The following is a 21,110-nucleotide window of genomic DNA, read 5'->3' as shown; positions in this document are numbered from 1 at the left end:
CTGGAACTGGTCTGGGGTGTGATGTTACTAAACACTAAACTGGCATGCACAAACACAAAGTTACTAAGACATAAACTGGCCTGGGAGAGATAGTTAATAGACTGGAACTGGTTTGTGCCTCTCTACCTCATACTGTCTGTGACGTGCAGGGTAGTCCAGGTTAGTATCGCTCCAGTCATAGTTGATCCTCTCCCCTGCCTGCTGGTCCATCCAGTACAGCTCATTAGTGCAGCACTGCATGTAGTCACGCAGGCTCAACAGGTGGCGCTGTAGTCGAGCACTGGAACTGGCCTGGAGAGAGAGGAAAGATAGTTACTATAGACTGAAACTGGCCTGGGGAGAGATAGTTACTATAGACTGGAACTGGTCTGGGGAGAGATAGTTACTATAGACTGGAACTGGCCTGGGGAGAGATAGTTACTATAGACTGAAACTGGCCTGGGGAGAGAGAGGAGAGATAGTTACTATAGACTGGAACTGGCCTGGGGAGGGTGAGGAGAGATAGCTACTATAGACTGAAACTGGCCTGGGGAGGGAGAGGAGAGATAGTTACTATAGACTGGAACTGGTCTGGGGAGAGATAGTTACTATAGACTGGAACTGGTCTGGGGAGAGATAGTTACTATAGACTGGAACTGGCCTGGGGAGAGAGTATAGACTGGAACTGGCCTGGGGAGAGAGAGGAGAGATAGTTACTATAGACTGGAACTGGCCTGGGGAGGGAGAGGAGAGATAGTTACTATAGACTGGAACTGGTCTGGGGAGAGATAGTTACTATAGACTGGAACTGGTCTGAGAGAGAGATAGTTACTATAGACTGGAACTGGTCTGGGGAGATATAGTTACTATAGACTGGAACTGGCCTGGGGAGAGATAGTTACTATAGACTGGAACTGGCCTGGGGAGAGATAGTTACTATAGACTGGAACTGGCCTGGGGAGAGAGAGGAGAGATAGTTACTATAGACTGGAACTGGTCTGGGGAGGGAGAGATAGTTACTATAGACTGGAACTGGCCTGGGGAGAGATAGTTACTATAGACTGGAACTGGTCTGGGGAGAGATAGTTACTACAGACTGGAACTGGCCTGGGGAGAGATAGTTACTATAGACTGGAACTGGCCTGGGGAGAGATAGTTACTATAGACTGGAACTGGTCTGGGGAGAGATAGTTACTATAGACTGGAACTGGCCTGGGGAGAGAGAGGAGAGATAGTTACTATAGACTGGAACTGGCCTGGGGAGAGAGAGGAGAGATAGTTACTATAGACCTACACGCTGGTACACATATTCTGGGAGAGGGGAAAGTGTGATGGTGAATGAAACACACACACAACACACACACACACACACACACACACACACACACACACACACACACACACACACACACACACACACACACACACACACACACACACCATCCTGGGATGAATGTTATTGAGGTACACTCTCTGAACAAAGGGAAGGAAAGCCAGGGTGTACGTGGATAAAACACTTTGTACACAGACACAGGTACAGACACAGACACAGGTACAGACACAGGTACAGACACAGACACAAGGTACAGACACAGACACAGGTACAGACACAGGTACAGACACAGACACAAGGTACAGACACAGACACAGGTACAGACACAGGTACAGACACAGACACAGGTACAGACACAGACACAAGGTACAGACACAGACACAGACACAGGTACAGACACAGGTACAGACACAGACACAGGTACAGACACAAGGTACAGACACAGACACAAGGTACAGACACAGACACAGGTACAGACACAAGGTACAGACACAGACACAGACACAGGTACAGACACAGACTCAGGTACAGACACAGGTACAGCCACAGACACAGACACAGGTACAGACACAGGTACAGACACATACACAGGTACAGACACATACACAGCCACAGACACAGGTACAGACACAGACACAGGTACAGGTATAGACACAGGTACACATAGCATGGTACTGCAGGTGTAGAACTCACATAGAGCTACTGTACATGCATACACACTCCTCAAGCTCTCCCTGAGTCCATGCTTCAGATGAAGTCATTATTAAAGTCAATCTTACCAGGAGCTTGTTGTACTTCAGCTGGAGGGCACTGGCAGAGTCCTAGAGAGAGAGAGAGAGAAAGAAAGAGAGAACGAGAGGAGACAAAGAGAGAGAGAGAGAGAGAAGGAGGAGACAGAGAGAACGAGAGGAGACAGAGAGAGAGACAGAGAGAGAGAGAGAGAGAACGAGAGGAAAGAGGGAGAGAGAACGAGAGGAGAGAGAGAGAGAGAGAGAGAATGAGAGGAGACAGAGAGAGCGTGAGAGTGAGAGGAGAGAGCAGAAAGGAGAGAGAGAGAGAGTGAGAGGAGAGAGCAGAAAGGAGAGAGAGTGAGAGTGAGAGGAGAGAGCAGAAAGGAGAGAGAGTGAGAGGAGAGAGCAGAAAGGAGAGAGAGTGAGAGGAGAGAGCAGAAAGGAGAGAGAGTGAGAGTGAGAGTGAGAGGAGAGAGAAGTAAAAAGAATATTACTGCATGGACCTTTCTGTGAGAGCTCCTCCCTGTCAGGCATTTTAAATGATATTGAGCTTGACCGGGGAAACAAATCCTCACTAACATACGTCATGTCTATGTGGCATTGAACGACTGGAAATGGTATGGAGAAGTCAGAAATGATTGGAGATTCGTATCTTAGCAAAACCTCAAAATGTAAAAACAGTCTTCGTTTTTTCAAATGCAACAGTTTCTAACTGAAGTGGGCTTGGAGTTGACCTGCGTGGCTGTTAGTCCTACCATGTTGTCGCTGTCTGAAACGCCTGGTTATTTAATAAACAACGTTATTGAAGGTCCCTCTGAAGCAGAGACTCCACTAAATAACTACATTTGAATGTGACGTGTGAAGGTTTGTTTTGTGAGTAATGAGTCATTGTTGACAATCATTCAGTACGATATATATGTCTGTTTGTTTTGTGAGTAATGAGTCATTGTTGACAATCATTCAGTACGATATATATGTCTGTTTGTTTTGTGAGTAATGAGTCATTGTTGACAATCATTCAGTACGATATATATGTCTGTTTGTTTTGTGAGTAATGAGTCATTGTTGACAATCATTCAGTACAATATATTCCTGTTTGTTTTGTGAGTAATGAGTCATTGTTGACAATCATTCAGTACAATATATTCCTGTTTGTTTTGTGAGTAATGAGTCATTGTTGACAATCATTCAGTACAATATATTCCTGTTTGTTTTGTGAGTAATGAGTCATTGTTGACAATCATTCAGTACAATATATTCCTGTTTGTTTTGTGAGTAATGAGTCATTGTTGACAATCATTAAGTACAATATATATGTCTGTTTGTTTTGTCATAACTGGAACTTTCAGAGTGGTTGTTGTTGTTGTCGTCAGGTATGTGGGCTATAAATAAAGCCATGGTTATCTGGATAGTAAATGACTGAGTATAAAACACAACGTATCAGGTAGTTTCTGCGCTGGTTGTTAGTGCTACCTTGTCGTCGCTGGCTGAGATGTGAGGGGCCAGGGCCTCCACCTCACTGTGAAAGATGTTGTGTTCCTCCACCTCGTTCTCTATGGTGGGCAGGTCCTGACCAAAACCCTTGTTGCTCAGGTTGCCCTGGTCGGAAGAAGAAAGACATGACGTTTATGTTACTGTGTGCGGAAACTGTGTGTACACATATCCAAGCCTGTGTGTGTGTGTATGTGTGTAAGTGTGTGTGTGTGTGTGTGTGTGTGTGTACACATATCCAAGCCTGAGTGTGTGTGTATGTGTGTATGTGTGTGTGTGTGTGTGTGTGGGTACACATATCCAAGCCTGAGTGTGTGTGTATGTGTGTGTGTATGTGTGTGTGTGTGTGTGTGTGTGTGTGTATGAGTGTGTATGTGTATATGTGTGTGTGTGTATGTGTGTGTGTATGTGTGTGTACACATATCCAAGCCTGTGTGTGTGTGTGTTCCCCTCACCTGTTTCTCCTCAATGATCCTGCCCCAGTTGACGCTCGGCAGGCCCTCAGAACGGGTCAGGTGGTAGATGCGGTCGTGGTCCTCTCTCAGCTTCCTTAGTCTCACTCTCAGCTGCTTCATACTGGAGGAGACGACACAGGGTGAGGACACAGGGTGAGGACACAGGGAGACGACACAGGGTGAGGACACAGGGTGAGGACACAGGGTGAGGACACAGGGTGAGGACACAGTGTGAGGACACAGGGTGACGACACAGGGTGAGGACACAGGGTGAGGACACAGGGTGAGGACACAGGGTGACCAGGGTGAGGACACAGGGTGACGACACAGGGTGACGACACAGGGTGGGGGCACAGGGTGGGGACACAGGTTGACGACACAGGGTGACGACACAGGGTGACGACACAGGGTGACGACACAGGGTGAGGACACAGGGTGAGGACACAGGGTTAGTTAAAACTCAACAGTGGAGTGAGTGAGTGGAGCTCAGTGTCGGGCTAAAGAGGGTATAATATCTAATATAAAATGAGTGGTTCCAGCCCTGAATGCTGATTGGCTGACAGCCAACAGGTATGACAAAACATGTATTTTTACTGCTCTAATCACGTTGGTAACCAGTTTATCATAGAAATAAGGAACCTCAGGGGTTTGTGGTATATGGCCAATATACCACACCCCCTTGTGCCTTATTGCTTAAGTGTATCAGTGTATTACATCTACTATATAATATAACTCCTGCTCGATCATCTCAGCCTGGGGGTGCTGCAGGTACAGTAGGTATATCTAGTGTAGTGTATATCTACTATATAATATAACTCCTGCTCTATCATCTCAGCCTGGCGGTACTACATATCTACTATATAATATAACTCCTGCTCTATCATCTCAGCCTGGGGGTGCTGCAGGTACAGTAGGTATATCTAGTGTAGTGTATATCTACTATATAATATAACTCCTGCTCTATCATCTCAGCCTGGCGGCGCTGCAGGTACAGTAGGTATATCTAGTGTAGTGTATATCTACTAGATAATATAACTCCTGCTCTATCATCTCAGCCTGGGGGTGCTGCAGGTACAGTAGGTATATCTAGTGTAGTGTATATCTACTAGATAATATAACTCACTCCTGCTCTATCATCTCAGCCTGGGGGTGCTGCAGGTACATATCTACTAGATAATATAACTCACTCCTGCTCTATCATCTCAGCCTGGGGGTGCTGCAGGTACAGTAGGTATATCTAGTGTAGTGTATATCTACTATATAATATAACTCCTACTCTATCATCTCAGCCTGGCGGTGCTGCAGGTACAGTAGGTATATCTAGTGTAGTGTATATCTACTATATAATATAACTCCTGCTCTATCATCTCAGCCTGGCGGTGCTGCAGGTACAGTAGGTATATCTAGTGTAGTGTATATCTACTAGATAATATAACTCACTCCTGCTCTATCATCTCAGCCTGGGGGTGCTGCAGGTACAGTAGGTATATCTAGTGTAGTGTATATCTACTATATAATATAACTCCTGCTCTATCAACTCAGCCTGGCGGTGCTGCAGGTACATATTTACTAGATAATATAACTCACTCCTGCTCTATCATCTCAGCCTGGCGGTGCTGCAGGTACAGTAGGTATATCTAGTGTAGTGTATATCTACTAGATAATATAACTCACTCCTGCTCTATCATCTCAGCCTGGGGGTGCTGCAGGTACAGTAGGTATATCTAGTGTAGTGTATATCTACTAGATAATATAACTCACTCCTGCTCTATCATCTCAGCCTGGGGGTGCTGCAGGTACAGTAGGTATATCTAGTGTAGTGTATATCTACTAGATAATATAACTCACTCCTGCTCTATCATCTCAGCCTGGGGGTGCTGCAGGTACAGTAGGTATATCTAGTGTAGTGTATATCTACTAGATAATATAACTCACTCCTGCTCTATCATCTCAGCCTGGGGGTGCTGCAGGTACATATCTACTAGATAATATAACTCACTCCTGCTCTATCATCTCAGCCTGGGGGTGCTGCAGGTACAGTAGGTATATCTAGTGTAGTGTATATCTACTATATAATATAACTCCTACTCTATCATCTCAGCCTGGCGGTGCTGCAGGTACAGTAGGTATATCTAGTGTAGTGTATATCTACTATATAATATAACTCCTGCTCTATCATCTCAGCCTGGCGGTGCTGCAGGTACAGTAGGTATATCTAGTGTAGTGTATATCTACTAGATAATATAACTCACTCCTGCTCTATCATCTCAGCCTGGGGGTGCTGCAGGTACAGTAGGTATATCTAGTGTAGTGTATATCTACTATATAATATAACTCCTGCTCTATCAACTCAGCCTGGCGGTGCTGCAGGTACATATTTACTAGATAATATAACTCACTCCTGCTCTATCATCTCAGCCTGGCGGTGCTGCAGGTACAGTAGGTATATCTAGTGTAGTGTATATCTACTAGATAATATAACTCACTCCTGCTCTATCATCTCAGCCTGGGGGTGCTGCAGGTACAGTAGGTATAACTAGTGTAGTGTATATCTACTAGATAATATAACTCACTCCTGCTCTATCATCTCAGCCTGGGGGTGCTGCAGGTACAGTAGGTATATCTAGTGTAGTGTATATCTACTAGATAATATAACTCACTCCTGCTCTATCATCTCAGCCTGGGGGTGCTGCAGGCGTTTTGCGTCGACGGCGTCCTCATCCAGGCCTTGCAGCAGCTCCAGAGAGCTTAGGATGCGCTTGTTGGTGTCGTCCTGGTACAGAGGCTGCTTGCCCTCGTTGATCTTACTTACATCCTGATACAACACAGAGCAGTCAAAGGTCTTCATGTGATATTGTCAAAGACATTGAGAGCCACACAGAGCCCATTAGGATAATGCAAACAGTCTGCCAGAGCCACCAATAGGATGTTGTTGTTGCATTATCAAAAGGTATGACCCTATCATAAGGTTCTGTGACGTTCTATGAAGTTCTGTGTGTTTCTTTGAGGTTCTATGTAGTTCTGAGGTTCTATGCGGTTCCACGCAGTTCTATGAGGTTCTACGATGTTATATGATGATCCTTGAGATTCTATCCAGTTCTGTGTGGTTTTATGATGTTCTAAACGGTTCTATGAGGTTCTGTGTGATGCGGTTCTTTACCTTGTTGAGGTTCTGCTCCGTCTCAAGGATGAGCTTCTCCACCTTGTCAGCATTCTTCTGCAGCTTCTCAATCAGTGCAGACAGCTCAGAGGAGGGCGCCCTGGAATGAGGAGGTGACAACAGTTACATTTTTAGTCATTGAACTTATACAGAGCGACTTACATTCATTGCATTCAACCGAAGTAGGTCAAAACAGCCATATATGACTGTCATTGCATTCAACCGAAGTAGGTCAAAACAGCCATATATGACTGTCATTGCAAGTAAAACATTCTTTAAAACGTTCTTCTAGATCTGGGATGGACATCTCCAGTCTTCTGGGGCCTGATTGGTGTCACACTTTGTCCCCAGCTAACAAACCTGACTCCAATAATCAACTAATCATGACCTTCAGTTTAGAACGCAATTCGTTTAAATCAGCTGTGTTTGCTAAGGATGATGGGGAACAGTGTGACCCTCCCCATACAGACGCTCTAAGGGGAGAAGACACCAGTTAGTTCTACATACAGACCCTCTCAGGGGAGAAGACACCAGTTAGTTCTACATACAGACCCTCTCAGGGGAGAAGACACCAGTTAGTTCTACATACAGACTCTCTGAGGGGAGAAGACACCAGTTAGTTCTACATACAGACCCTCTCAGGGGAGAAGACACCAGTTAGTTCTACATACAGACTCTCTGAGGGGAGAAGACACCAGTTAGTTCTACATACAGACTCTCTCAGGGGAGAAGACACCAGTTAGTTCTACATACAGACTCTCTGAGGGGAGAAGACACCAGTTAGTTCTACATACAGACCCTCTCAGGGGAGAAGACACCAGTTAGTTCTACATACAGACCCTCTCAGGGGAGAAGACACCAGTTAGTTCTACATACAGACCCTCTCAGGGGAGAAGACACCAGTTAGTTCTACATACAGACTCTCTGAGGGGAGAAGACACCAGTTAGTTCTACATACAGACCCTCTCAGGGGAGAAGACACCAGTTAGTTCTACATACAGACCCTCTCAGGGGAGAAGACACCAGTTAGTTCTACATACAGACCCTCTCAGGGGAGAAGACACCAGTTAGTTCTACATACATACCCTCTCAGGGGAGAAGACACCAGTTAGTTCTACATACAGACCATCTGTGAGTGCTGTTCCAGAAAGACCACTGTTAGGTTACAGGGATAGTTCAGTTGGGTGAACGATGCCTTTAAAAGGAAAGAGTCTGCAGTGACCGTATCTCTCTGAAAACCTTTAGAGACCATCTGTGCGTTCTGTTCAGAGTACAAAATGGACTTGAGCAACAGACATTAAAACCGGGCCTCATAATGTGGGCCTACACAAGTAAACAGGACCCTACGTTGATGCTTTCCCCAATCGGGCACTGGAGCTTTAAACTTTAACAAAAATTTTTAACTTTGACATGCTAACGTCGACTGAGGGATAAATCAACTCTTCAGACTGTTATGAATGAAAGACGGATCCAGTCAGTAACTAATCTCCAGTCTTCATCTTAGTAACAGACTCAGTCAGGATTAACACAGCTCTTCAGCAGGGATGCTTAAAATGGTAGCTGTCATTAGGGAGGTAATCAGATGAGTGACTGAATGAAGTGCACTTGCCTTGTCGTCCACTTCACCGTCTGCCTGCCGTGTCTACTAACCCTGAATGAACCTGAAAGCTCCCTGCTGCACATCTCCCACGGGTCAGATGACATGGGCTGCATCTCAATAGTCTAGTAGCTTCCTCTCCTCATCTCTTCTCCTTCATCTCAATAGTCTAGTAGCTTCCTCTCCTCGTCATCTCAATAGTCTAGTAGTTTCCTCTCCTCATCTCTTCTCCTTCATCTCAATAGTCTAGTAGTTTCCTCTCCTCATCTCCTCTCCTTCATCTCAATAGTCTAGTAGTTTCCTTTCCTCATCTCTTCTCCTTCATCTCAATAGTCTAGTAGCTTCCTCTCCTCGTCATCTCAATAGTCTAGTAGTTTCCTCTCCTTAATCCAATAGACTAATGTGAGCGTACCAAGTAATTAGGCGTCACTCTAAAGCGGGAAGGTGGAATAAACGAGTCAGGAAAAAGGTTTTTCTGATTGAACACGGTTCTCTATTGAGAGTATTTTGTCAACAAAAACATTCAAACATAATCAATGAAAAATCTTCCAAGGAAAAACACACATCTTCTTCTCCAGATGAAACAAGAACACAATAGGATAATCTTTAAACTACAACAAACATAAATCACGGTTTTGTCACCGTCTTAGTGGTTCTTTCAGCAAAGCTTCTCTCTCTCGGTGGCCATCTTCCAGAGATAGTTTCCCCCCCCTCTTCTGGTTCCATTCTCTCTTTTATCATCTCACCGTCATGCTTAATTGACTCTGGTTACCTTGTCTCCCAGGCTCTGTTGGGCAACTATCCATGAGCCCAGCCTGCCCTCTAGTGGTCCGTCCACACTAATAACTTCCTCATCTCCTCTCCTTCATCTCAATAGTCTAGTAGCTTCCTCTCCTCATCTCTTCTCCTTCATCTCAATAGTCTAGTAGCTTCCTCTCCTCATCTCTTCTCCTTCATCTCAATAGTCTAGTAGCTTCCTCTCCTCGTCATCTCAATAGGCTAGTAGCTTCCTCTCCTTGTTTCCTCTCCTTCATCTCATTAGTCTAGTGGCTCCCTCATCTCTCCTCTCCTTAATCTCAATAGTCTAGAAGCTTCCTCTCCTTGTCTCCTCTCCTCATCTCCTCTCCTTCATCTCAATAGGCTAGTAGCTTCCTCTCCTTAATCTCAATAGTCTAGTAGCTTCCTCTCCTTTATCTACACCGATGTGAGAGCACTAGACAGGTGCATGAGTATTCCATGAGGCATCCACCATCTTTCTTCCTGTCAGTGATCTTGTGCAGGATTCCGATCTGACCGGGTCAGATCTGTACAGATTGAAGGGAGACTATTGACATCTACCCCACGGTAAGAGAAATGTTGCTGAAGCTACCAGTAGAGGCCTGTAAATCAGGCCCATCGCCAGACCAGGACAGTAACACCATTGTCTAATCTGACACACTGTCTGCATAGTGCTGTGGAAAACATTGACATTAAAACACACCTTTGTTCATACTCAGTGTAATTCATTAAATAAAACACATTGGCTCATATAACCTAGAAGTACTGCAGTGGAGACAACAAGAGACTACAGTATATAGCTTGGGCACTAAGTACATTACTATTCTTCACTCATCAATGCTACCATGTTTTCCTTGCCCAACAACAACAGCAACTAGAATACTAAAGCAGAGACAGACTGATACCCCGGCTAATATTAGAAGTGTTTTCTATAAAAAGCTTTGTGCATCAGAAAACGTGTCTCCAGTCTGTTTACCTGTGAGTTTAAAATGGAACACCTGCTGATCTTCCAGCCCATCACACTAACCCCTAAGCTCTGTTCAGAACACCCTGCCCATCACACTAACCCCTAAGCTCTGTTCAGAACACCCAGCCCTTCACACTAACCCCTGAGCTCTGTTCAGAACACCCAGCCCATCACACTAACCCCTGAGCTCTGTTCAGAACACCCAGCCCATCACACTAACCCCTGAGCTCTGTTCAGAACACCATGCAGACAGGAGACATTCCAGAACACCCAGCACATCACACTAACCCCTGAGCTCTGTTCAGAACACCATGCAGACAGGAGACATTCCAGAACACCCTGCCCATCACACTAACCCCTGAGCTCTGTTCAGAACACCCAGCCCATCACACTAACCCCTGAGCTCTGTTCAGAACACCCAGCCCATCACACTAACCCCTAAGCTCTGTTCAGAACACAATGCAGACAGGAGACATTCCAGAACACCCAGTCCATCACTTCTGAAAGAATAAACGTTTTGTTTTCGAAATGAGTTTCCGGATTCTACCATTTTAATGACCAAATGCTTGTATTTCTGCATTTATTATATTATAATTAAGTCTATGATTTGATATTTGATAGAGCAGTCTGACTGAGCGATGGTAGGCAGCAGCAGGCTCGTAAGCATTCATTCAAACAGCACTTTCCTGCATTCGCCAGCAGCTCTTTGCTGTGCTTAAAGCATTGAGCTGTTTATGACTTCAAGCCTATCAACTCCCGAGATTAGACTGGTGTAACCGATGTGAAATGGCTAGCTAGTTAGCGGGGTGCGCTAATAGCTTTTCAAACGTCACTCGCTCTGAGACTTGGAGTAGTTGTTCCCCTTGCTCTGCATGGGTAACGCTGTTTTGAGGGTGGCTGTTGTCGATGTGTTCCTGGTTCAAGCCCAGATAGGAGCGAGGAGAGGGACGGAAGCTATACTGTTACACTGGCAATACTAAAGTGTCTATAAGAACATCCAATAGTCAAAGGTTTATGAAATACAAATCGTATAGAGAGAAATAGTCCTATAATTCCTATAATAACTATAACCTAAAAATTCTTACCTGGGAATATTGAAGTCTCATGTTAAAAGGAACCACCAGCTTTCATATGTTCTCATGTTCTGAGCAAGGAACTGAAACGTTAGCTTTCTTACATGGCACATATTGCACTTTTACTTTCTTTTCCAACATGTTGTTTTTGCATTATTTAAACCAAATTGAACATGTTTCATTATTTATTTGAGGCTAAATTGATTTTTTTGATGTATTATATTAAGTTAAAATAAGTGTTCATTCAGTATTGTTGTACTTGTCATTATTACAAATACATTGAATCATTTAAAAAAATAGTCTGATTAATCGGTATCGGCTTTTTTTGGTCCTCCAATAATCTGTGTCGGTGTTGAAAAATCATAGTCGGTCGACCTCTACCACACACACACACACACACACACACACACACACACACACACACACACACACACACACACACACACACACACACACACACACACACACACACACACACACACACACACTCTCTATTGAAGAGAAGACATGATGAAACATGATTGGACTCAACAGCATACATTCATCTTGTCATTGGAAGCAGTCCAGTTCGTGACTCACTCCTCTCTCATGGGAGCCTGCTGTCATTGATGGAGGAGTTGGTGAAGTGCCATCAACCAGTAAACCACATTCTGATGGCACATAAATCAAATCAAACTTTATTTGTCATGTGCGCCGAATACAACAGGTGTAGGTAGACCTTACAGTGAAATGCTTACTTACAACAGGCAATTTCTAAGTAAAGAAAATAGGCATTAGGTAAACAATAGATAAGTAAGGAAATAAAAAACAGTAAATAACAGTGAATGATAACAGTAGAGGCTATATACAGTAGAGAGGCTATATACAGTAGTGAGGCTATATACAGTAGAGAGGCTATATACAGTAGAGAGGCTATATACAGTAGTGAGGCTATATACAGTAGTGAGGCTATATACAGTAGTGAGGCTATATACAGTAGAGAGGCTATATACAGTAGAGGCTATATACAGTAGAGGCTCTATACAGTAGAGGCTCTATACAGTAGAGGCTATATACAGTAGAGAGGCTATATACAGTAGAGAGGCTATATACAGTAGAGGCTATACACAGTAGAGAGGCTATATACAGTAGAGAGGCTATATACAGTAGAGAGGCTATATACAGTAGTGAGGCTATATACAGGCACCGGTTAGTCAGGCTGATTGAGGTAGTATGTAGATATGGTTAAAGTGACTATGCAAATATGATGAACAGAGAGTAGCAGTAGCGTAAAATAGGGGTTGGGGGGGGCACACAATGCAGATAGTCATTCAACCTGTTCAGGAGTCTTATGGCTTGGGGGTAAAAACTGTTGAGAAGCCTTTTTGTCCTAGACTTGGCACTCCGGTACCACTAGCCAATTCCTTGGTCATGATTGCACAGTGTTGATCCTGGTTATGATGTCCTCCTGAGGACAGAACTAGTTGTGGCAGTGTTGATCCTGGTTATGATGTCCTCCTGAGGACAGAACTAGTTGTAGCACAGTGTTGATCCTGGTTATGATGTCCTCCTGAGGACAGAACTAGTTGTAGCACAGTGTTGATCCTGGTTATGATGTCCTCCTGAGGACAGAACTAGTTGTAGCACAGTGTTGATCCTGGCTATGATGTCCTCCTGAGGACAGAACTAGTTGTAGCACAGTGTTGATCCTGGTTGTGATGTCCTGCTGAGGACATAACTAGTTGTAGCACAGTGTTGATCCTGGCTATGATGTCCTCCTGAGGACAGAACTAGTTGTAGCACAGTGTTGATCCTGGTTATGATGTCCTGCTGAGGACAGAACTAGTTGTAGCACAGTGTTGATCCTGGTTGTGATGTCCTGCTGAGGACAGAACTAGTTGTAGCACAGTGTTGATCCTGGTTGTGATGTCCTCCTGAGGACAGAACTAGTTGTGGCACAGTGTTGATCCTGGTTGTGATGTCCTCCTGAGGACAGAACTAGTTGTAGCACAGTGTTGATCCTGGTTGTGATGTCCTCCTGAGGACAGAACTAGTTGTAGCACAGTGTTGATCCTGGTTGTGATGTCCTCCTGAGGACAGAACTAGTTGTAGCACAGTGTTGATCCTGGCTATGATGTCCTGCTGAGGACAGAACTAGTTGTAGCACAGTGTTGATCCTGGTTGTGATGTCCTCCTGAGGACAGAACTAGTTGTAGCACAGTGTTGATCCTGGTTATGATGTCCTCCTGAGGACAGAACTAGTTGTAGCACAGTGTTGATCCTGGTTATGATGTCCTGCTGAGGACAGGACTAGTTGTAGCACAGTGTTGATCCTGGTTGTGATGTCCTCCTGAGGACAGAACTAGTTGTAGGACAGTGTTGATCCTTGTTGTGATGTCCTGCTGAGGACAGAACTAGTTGTAGGACAGTGTTGATCCTGGTTGTGATGTCCTCCTGAGGACAGAACTAGTTGTAGCACAGTGTTGATCCTGGTTATGATGTCCTCATGAGGACATAACTAGTTGTAGCACAGTGTTGATCCTGGTTATGATGTCCTCCTGAGGACAGAACTAGTTGTAGCACAGTGTTGATCCTGGTTGTGATGTCCTCCTGAGGACAGAACTAGTTGTAGCACAGTGTTGATCCTGGTTATGATGTCCTCCTGAGGACAGAACTAGTTGTAGCACAGTGTTGATCCTGGTTATGATGTCCTGCTGAGGACAGGACTAGTTGTAGCACAGTGTTGATCCTGGTTGTGATGTCCTCCTGAGGACAGAACTAGTTGTAGGACAGTGTTGATCCTTGTTGTGATGTCCTGCTGAGGACAGAACTAGTTGTAGGACAGTGTTGATCCTGGTTGTGATGTCCTCCTGAGGACAGAACTAGTTGTAGCACAGTGTTGATCCTGGTTATGATGTCCTCATGAGGACAGAACTAGTTGTAGCACAGTGTTGATCCTGGTTATGATGTCCTCCTGAGGACAGAACTAGTTGTAGCACAGTGTTGATCCTGGTTATGATGTCCTCCTGAGGACAGAACTAGTTGTAGCACAGTGTTGATCCTGATGTCCTCCTGAGGACAGAACTATGAGTGTTGATCCTGGTTATGATGTCCTCATGAGGACAGAACTAGTTGTAGCACAGTGTTGATCCTGGCTATGATGTCCTCCTGAGGACAGAACTAGTTGTAGCACAGTGTTGATCCTGGTTGTGATGTCCTCCTGAGGACAGAACTAGTTGTAGCACAGTGTTGATCCTGGTTGTGATGTCCTCCTGAGGACAGAACTAGTTGTAGCACAGTGTTGATCCTGGTTGTGATGTCCTCCTGAGGACAGAACTAGTTGTAGCACAGTGTTGATCCTGGTTGTGATGTCCTCCTGAGGACAGAACTAGTTGTAGCACAGTGTTGATCCTGGTTATGATGTCCTCCTGAGGACAGAACTAGTTGTAGAGTATTGTTGTAGTCTGTTATCTCCAGAAGGTGCTTCTTCTTCTCCTCCTACAGAACTGGCCCAACAGGTTCTATTCTCCTTTATGTAACAGAGAATGATCTTTAAATAACCCGCAGCCTGAAGTGATGAGGTGATGAGTGCATTGAAGAGTAAGAGTTTTATATCGTTTGATATTAGAACACCTGTTGGTTATACACATCTATCGATAGTAGTGTCTATTTCTACGTGCCTGAAGCTGGGTATTGGACTGGGGTTCTGATCAAGTCTATACAATGGTGGGGTCTTATTCAGACAGGTTGATTTATCACATAGCAGACTTGGGTTCAAGTGCTTTTAAAAATACTTGAAACACTTTCAGCGTTTGCTTTTGCCTGCCCGGGGTGCCAGATGAACTTTTCTTTCAAATTCTATTGGATCCATTGCGCCAGGCAAGCTCAATCAAGCCCAGAAAGAGGATATGAAAGGATTTGAACCCAGAGCTGCTACGTGATAAATCAGCCTATAAGATCTCACTGTTGTATGGACTTGAGCAGAAACCCAGTATCCAGCTTCAGGCACATAGAAATAGACAGTACTAGAAAGTAATAGATTTGTATTTATTTTTTATTTAACTAGACAGGTCAGTGAAGAACAAATTCTTATTTTCAATGACAGCCTAGGAACAAACAGTGTTGATCCTGGTTGTGATGTCCTGCTGAGGACAGAGCTAGTTGTAGGGACATGGATGGAGGAGTGGGGGTGGATGGGGGAGGGACGTTAACTGCCTGTTCAGGGGCAGAACGACAGATTTGTAGCCTTGTCAGCTTGGGGATTTGAACTTGCAACCTTTCGGTTACTAGTCCAATGCTCTAACCACTAGGCTACGCTACCGCCCAGATATGTATAGCATTAGTAGACAGGTGTTCTAATATCAGAAATGTACAACTGTTTGCTTATGTGACCTTTCAAGGCATTCATAGTTTGATTAAATCATATGTTGAGGTTTCCATGCCCCGGCTTGACATTTTAATTAAATCATAAATTATAGTCCTTGCCATATCTATTCAAAAATCAGTGGGATTGCATTGCACACTGTGCAAAAAGTCTGGGTGTTTTCAACCACTGACAAACGGCTGGATTCTTGTGAAACTGGCATTGGCTCCAACTGGGGCAAAATGCCATGATGCCCCTGGTTCCAACTGGGGCAAAATGCCATGATGCCCCTGGTTCCAACGTGTTAGGACAGAGTCTGGGTAACCCTGGCCTAAAGGAAAGAGTACGCCTATAGAATGTCCTGGAAAGTACATTCGTGATAGTTCTTATGACACGGTCATAGCAATAAGATGGCTGGCTAGCCTAGCGGTTCAGATCAAATCAAATAAAATGTTATTGGTCACATACACGTGTTTAGCAGGTGTTATTGCAGGTGCAGCAAAATGCTTGAGCTTCTATCTCCGACAGTGCAGTATGAGATCCAGATGAACTTCCCAGAAGGTAACTATGAGTCGCTGAGGGTATGGAGGGAGGGATGAGATCCAGATGAACTTCCCAGAAGGTAACTATGAGTCGCTGAGGGTATGGAGGGAGGGATGAGATCCAGATGAACTTCCCAGAAGGTAACTATGAGTCGCTGAGGGTATGGAGGGAGGGATGAGATCCAGATGAACTTCCCAGAAGGTAACTATGAGTCGCTGAGGGTATGGTGGGAGGGATGAGATCCAGATGAACTTCCCAGCAACCAAGGCCCAGATCAGACAAACCCTTCCTAGACCCCAACTCCTTCAAATATGAACTTCCCAACAACAAAGGCCCAGATCAGATCCATTAGGGTCCCTAGGCCCTCCAGTATGAATTAATAGATCTGTGAAGGAGTAGGAGCTAAGGGAAGGTACTAGGAACCTAAATGGAACTGGGCCCATGTGTCCATTCTGTCTCATCTGTTTAGGGTTCAGAAAGTTGAAACGTCCACAGCGTTACAGAATACAGCCACACTACATAGATCATCACTGTTCACTAGCCTCCAGCTGATAGGAGACACATGTCTGCTGTAGTACTCCTATCTGCACATCTCTGAGGAGACCACCAATAACCCTGATCGGACTTAATCAAGACCACCAATAACCCTGATCGGACTTAATCAAGACCGGACTCAATCACTAGACCTATTGAACACCCTTAAGACCACCAATAACCCTGATCGGACTTAATCAAGACCACCAATAACCCTGATCGGACTTAATCAAGACCACCAATAACCCTGATCGGACTTAATCAAGACCACCAATAACCCTGATCTGACTCAATCACTAGACCTATTGAACACCCTTAAGACCACCAATAACCCTGATCGGACTCAATCACTAGACCTATTGATCACCCTTAAGACCACCAATAACCCTGATCTGACTCAATCACTAGACCTATTGATCACCCTTAAGACCACCAATAACCCTGATCGGACTCAATCACTAGACCTATTGAACACCCTTAAGACCACCAATAACCCTGATCGGACTCAATCACTAGACCTATTGAACACCCTTAAGACCACCAATAACCCTGATCGGACTTAATCAAGACCACCAATAACCCTGATCGGACTTAATCAAGAGCACCAATAACCCTGATCTGACTCAATCACTAGACCACCAATAACCCTGATCTGACTCAATCACTAGACCACCAATAACCCTGATCTGACTCAATCACTAGACCTCCAATAACCCTGATCTGACTCAATCACTAGACCACCAATAACCCTGATCGGACTCAATCACTAGACCACCAATAACCCTGATCGGACTCAATCACTAGACCTATTGAGCACCCTTAAGACCACCAATAACCCTGATCGGACTCAATCACTAGACCTATTGAACACCCTTAAGACCACCAATAACCCTGATCGGACTTAATCAAGACCTATTGATCACCCTTAAGACCACCAATAACCCTGATCGGACTCAATCACTAGACCTATTGATCACCCTTAAGACCACCAATAACCCTGATCGGACTTAATCAAGACCACCAATAACCCTGATCGGACTCAATCACTAGACCTATTGAACACCCTTAAGACCACCAATAACCCTGATCGGACTTAATCAAGACCACCAATAACCCTGATCTGACTCAATCACTAGACCACCAATAACCCTGATCTGACTCAATCACTAGACCTCCAATAACCCTGATCTGACTCAATCACTAGACCTCCAATAACCCTGATCTGACTCAATCACTAGACCTCCAATAACCCTGATCGGACTTAATCAAGACCACCAATAACCCTGATCTGACTCAATCACTAGACCTCCAATAACCCTGATCTGACTCAATCACTAGACCACCAATAACCCTGATCTGACTCAATCACTAGACCACCAATAACCCTGATCTGACTCAATCACTAGACCTATTGAACACCCTTAAGACCACCAACAACCATTAAATCACTGCCCCCAGGAAGTTGTAATGTGTTGACCCACATTAAATAACTGCAGCCAGATGTTGTGATGCATTTTCTAAAAATCTTTGGTTGGAGGACTCCGGATTCCCTCTTGATTCCATTAATCCTACAACCAGCATTTCGGGAAAATCAGGGAATATATTCAGAGTTTCAGGAATTTTGCAACCCTACACATAAATTACACACGCCCACGCACACATGCACGCATGCACGCACACACACGCCCACACGTCCACACACACACACAATGTGTGTGGTTTTCATTATTCCAACATTGTGTCTGACTCATAAGTTGAAACATAAAAGCCTCATTCACTAACTAGAAACAGTTTTAAGCAGCTTGCTAGGCCTTTCCTTCAATATCAGACAAGATACATTCCCTTCTTTACTGAAGTCAATGATGAGCCTCCCATTAAGGCTTTGTCCCAAACAGCTCCCTATTCCCAAAGGGCTCTGGTCAAACGTAGTGCACTAATTAGGGAATAGGGTGCCCACTTGGGACGCACACCATCCCAGAGCCATACATTACATATATAACCATTGGAAACAGATTAGCTAGCTAACCTCTCATGTTCCAAGCCAAAGGAGTGTTGTTATTACTAGGTGGCCCTGACTCTATCCTGCCCCCCCCTCCTCCTCCTCCTCTCACTTGACGAGTGACAACCTGCATGCTCTGTGCTCTATCTGTTCAGAGACACTGACTATAACCCAAATTAAACCCTATATAGTGCACTGCTTTTGACCAGGGTCCATAGGGCTCTGATCCCTATATAGTGCACTACTTTTGACCAGGGCCCATAGGGCTCTGATCCCTATATAGTGCACTACTTTTGACCAGGGCCCATAGGGCTCTGATCCCTATATAGAGCACTACTTTTGACCAGGGCCCATAGGGCTCTGATCCCTATATAGAGCACTACTTTAGACCAGGGCCCATAGGGCTCTGATCCCTATATAGAGCACTACTTTAGACCAGGGCCCATAGGGGTATAGTGTGCGGTGTGGGATGCATACACTGACTGCCCCAGAGAAGATCCAGTATAGCAAGTTCCTGAAGTGAGAGTGAAAAGTGACAGTTGAAAATGTTGATAAATATTTGGAGATTTTTTTTGGGGGGGGGCAGCTCGTCACTAATTATACTATTCACAGGTAGGAGTGCATGGTTAAACACCTCACTGTATAATTATATAGGGATTTATATTGTTTATAAGAACAAAGACACGATTGGGTTCAATTTCATTTTTTTTTGCCCGATATAGTAGCCTGATATTTTACTATATTTCGGCAAAAGTGAGGTCAATACTTTCTTTAAGTGAAAAGTAGTTGAACAGGGCTGGGTTGAAGTCCATCACCGTGTATTCTCTCACTCTACCCCGAAAGCCAAAGCTATCAAACCAGTTAGTGCCACTAACATACAGCCACGCCCTCTGGTCAAGTTAAAAGGACGTTCAAGTGTATAAACTAAGGCTACACAAAACAATATCATTAAAAGCCATTTTCCAGAGTTGTATAAACTTTGGAATATGACTTAACCCCCATGCAACGTGGCTTCATTTATTATATTACATAGTATTACAATGTCCCAGAAGTGTCGTCAAGTTATAAAATACGCATTATCATAAACGATCATAAATATAATCCCGAAGCATACTGACAGTGTTGTCAATTTGTCAAACGTCCAACTTCACTTTATCTTTCCTAATGCGACATTAAAAGAAACTTGCAAGGTGATTACAAAGTTACAACTCGCTATCTATAACCACCAAGAAACCTTTCAACATAGAAACAACCACTCACTTTTTCGTTTGCGTGATGGTCACGCTCTTCGAGGGTTTTTTCTTGAACATTTTGCCAGCGGGACGACTCGGATTCTTCTCCCGTAAACACCTGTCTCTTCTTGTGCTTCTCTCTGTGAAGATATCCCGTTGGGAGAGGTGAGGCGTCTTTCTGAGTTCTCTGGTATGTTCTCTCTCTTCCTCGGACAGGTAGGTATGCCCCAGTACGCTCCACACACACAAATGAGAAAGTCAAATGATGAGATTCGGCGACGCCCACTAGCGCTAATTCCTTCCAGCAGTCAGTCAGCACAGGAAAACTGATCCGCAGTAAAGGAGGGGTGCTGTGGATTTCTCCCTGTATGTGTTGCATACCTGTCACCTATGAACGCGTGGGCGGGGCTGGCTTTCTGCTTTTCCATACAGGTTACAGGTGGATACCGCACCTTTTAGGTATGAACATTGCTACTATGTTATCAACACATTGCCATTTGCTCAGATGAAAATGCAACTACCAGTGTTTGAGAGAGCAGTCAAAGCAGTGTTCAAAAGCAAATCTATGACATTGTTATTACAGGTCAGGGTGTAATACATTGATATATTGGCTACAGGTCAGGGTGTAATACATTGATATATTGGCTACAGGTCAGGGTGTAATATATTGATATATTGGTTACAGGTCAGGGTGTAATACATTGATATATTGGTTACAGGTCAGGGTGTAATACATTGATATATTGGTTACAGGTCAGACTGTAATACATTGATATATTGGTTACAGGTCAGGTTGTAATACATTGATATATTGGTTACAGGTCAGGGTGTAATATATTGATATATTGGTTACAGGTCAGGGTGTAATACATTGATATATTGGTTACAGGTCAGGGT

At 44.3% G+C, this 21,110-nt stretch overlaps 1 protein-coding gene across 1 annotated transcript in view; it reads right to left on the bottom strand.

The window, feature by feature from the left end:
- The window catches only part of LOC115117880 (periplakin-like), a 31,774-nt gene extending 11,246 nt beyond the window's left edge, over positions 1-20,528 (bottom strand). The window contains exons 1-7 of the mRNA XM_065016600.1: positions 20,242-20,528; positions 7,150-7,249; positions 6,650-6,804; positions 3,990-4,110; positions 3,517-3,642; positions 2,092-2,133; positions 127-291 (exon numbers count right to left, since the gene is read on the bottom strand). Coding sequence (XP_064872672.1) covers positions 127-291; positions 2,092-2,133; positions 3,517-3,642; positions 3,990-4,110; positions 6,650-6,804; positions 7,150-7,249; positions 20,242-20,291 — 759 coding nt within the window. The 5' untranslated portion in view covers positions 20,292-20,528. The remainder of the gene's footprint in view (positions 1-126; positions 292-2,091; positions 2,134-3,516; positions 3,643-3,989; positions 4,111-6,649; positions 6,805-7,149; positions 7,250-20,241) is intronic.
- Positions 20,529-21,110: the final 582 nt, after the last annotated feature.

Source organism: Oncorhynchus nerka, unplaced genomic scaffold (genome assembly GCF_034236695.1).
Source record: "Oncorhynchus nerka isolate Pitt River unplaced genomic scaffold, Oner_Uvic_2.0 unplaced_scaffold_959, whole genome shotgun sequence".
Lineage (NCBI taxonomy): Eukaryota > Metazoa > Chordata > Actinopteri > Salmoniformes > Salmonidae > Oncorhynchus > Oncorhynchus nerka.
This window is presented reverse-complemented; position numbering and strand designations above follow the sequence as displayed.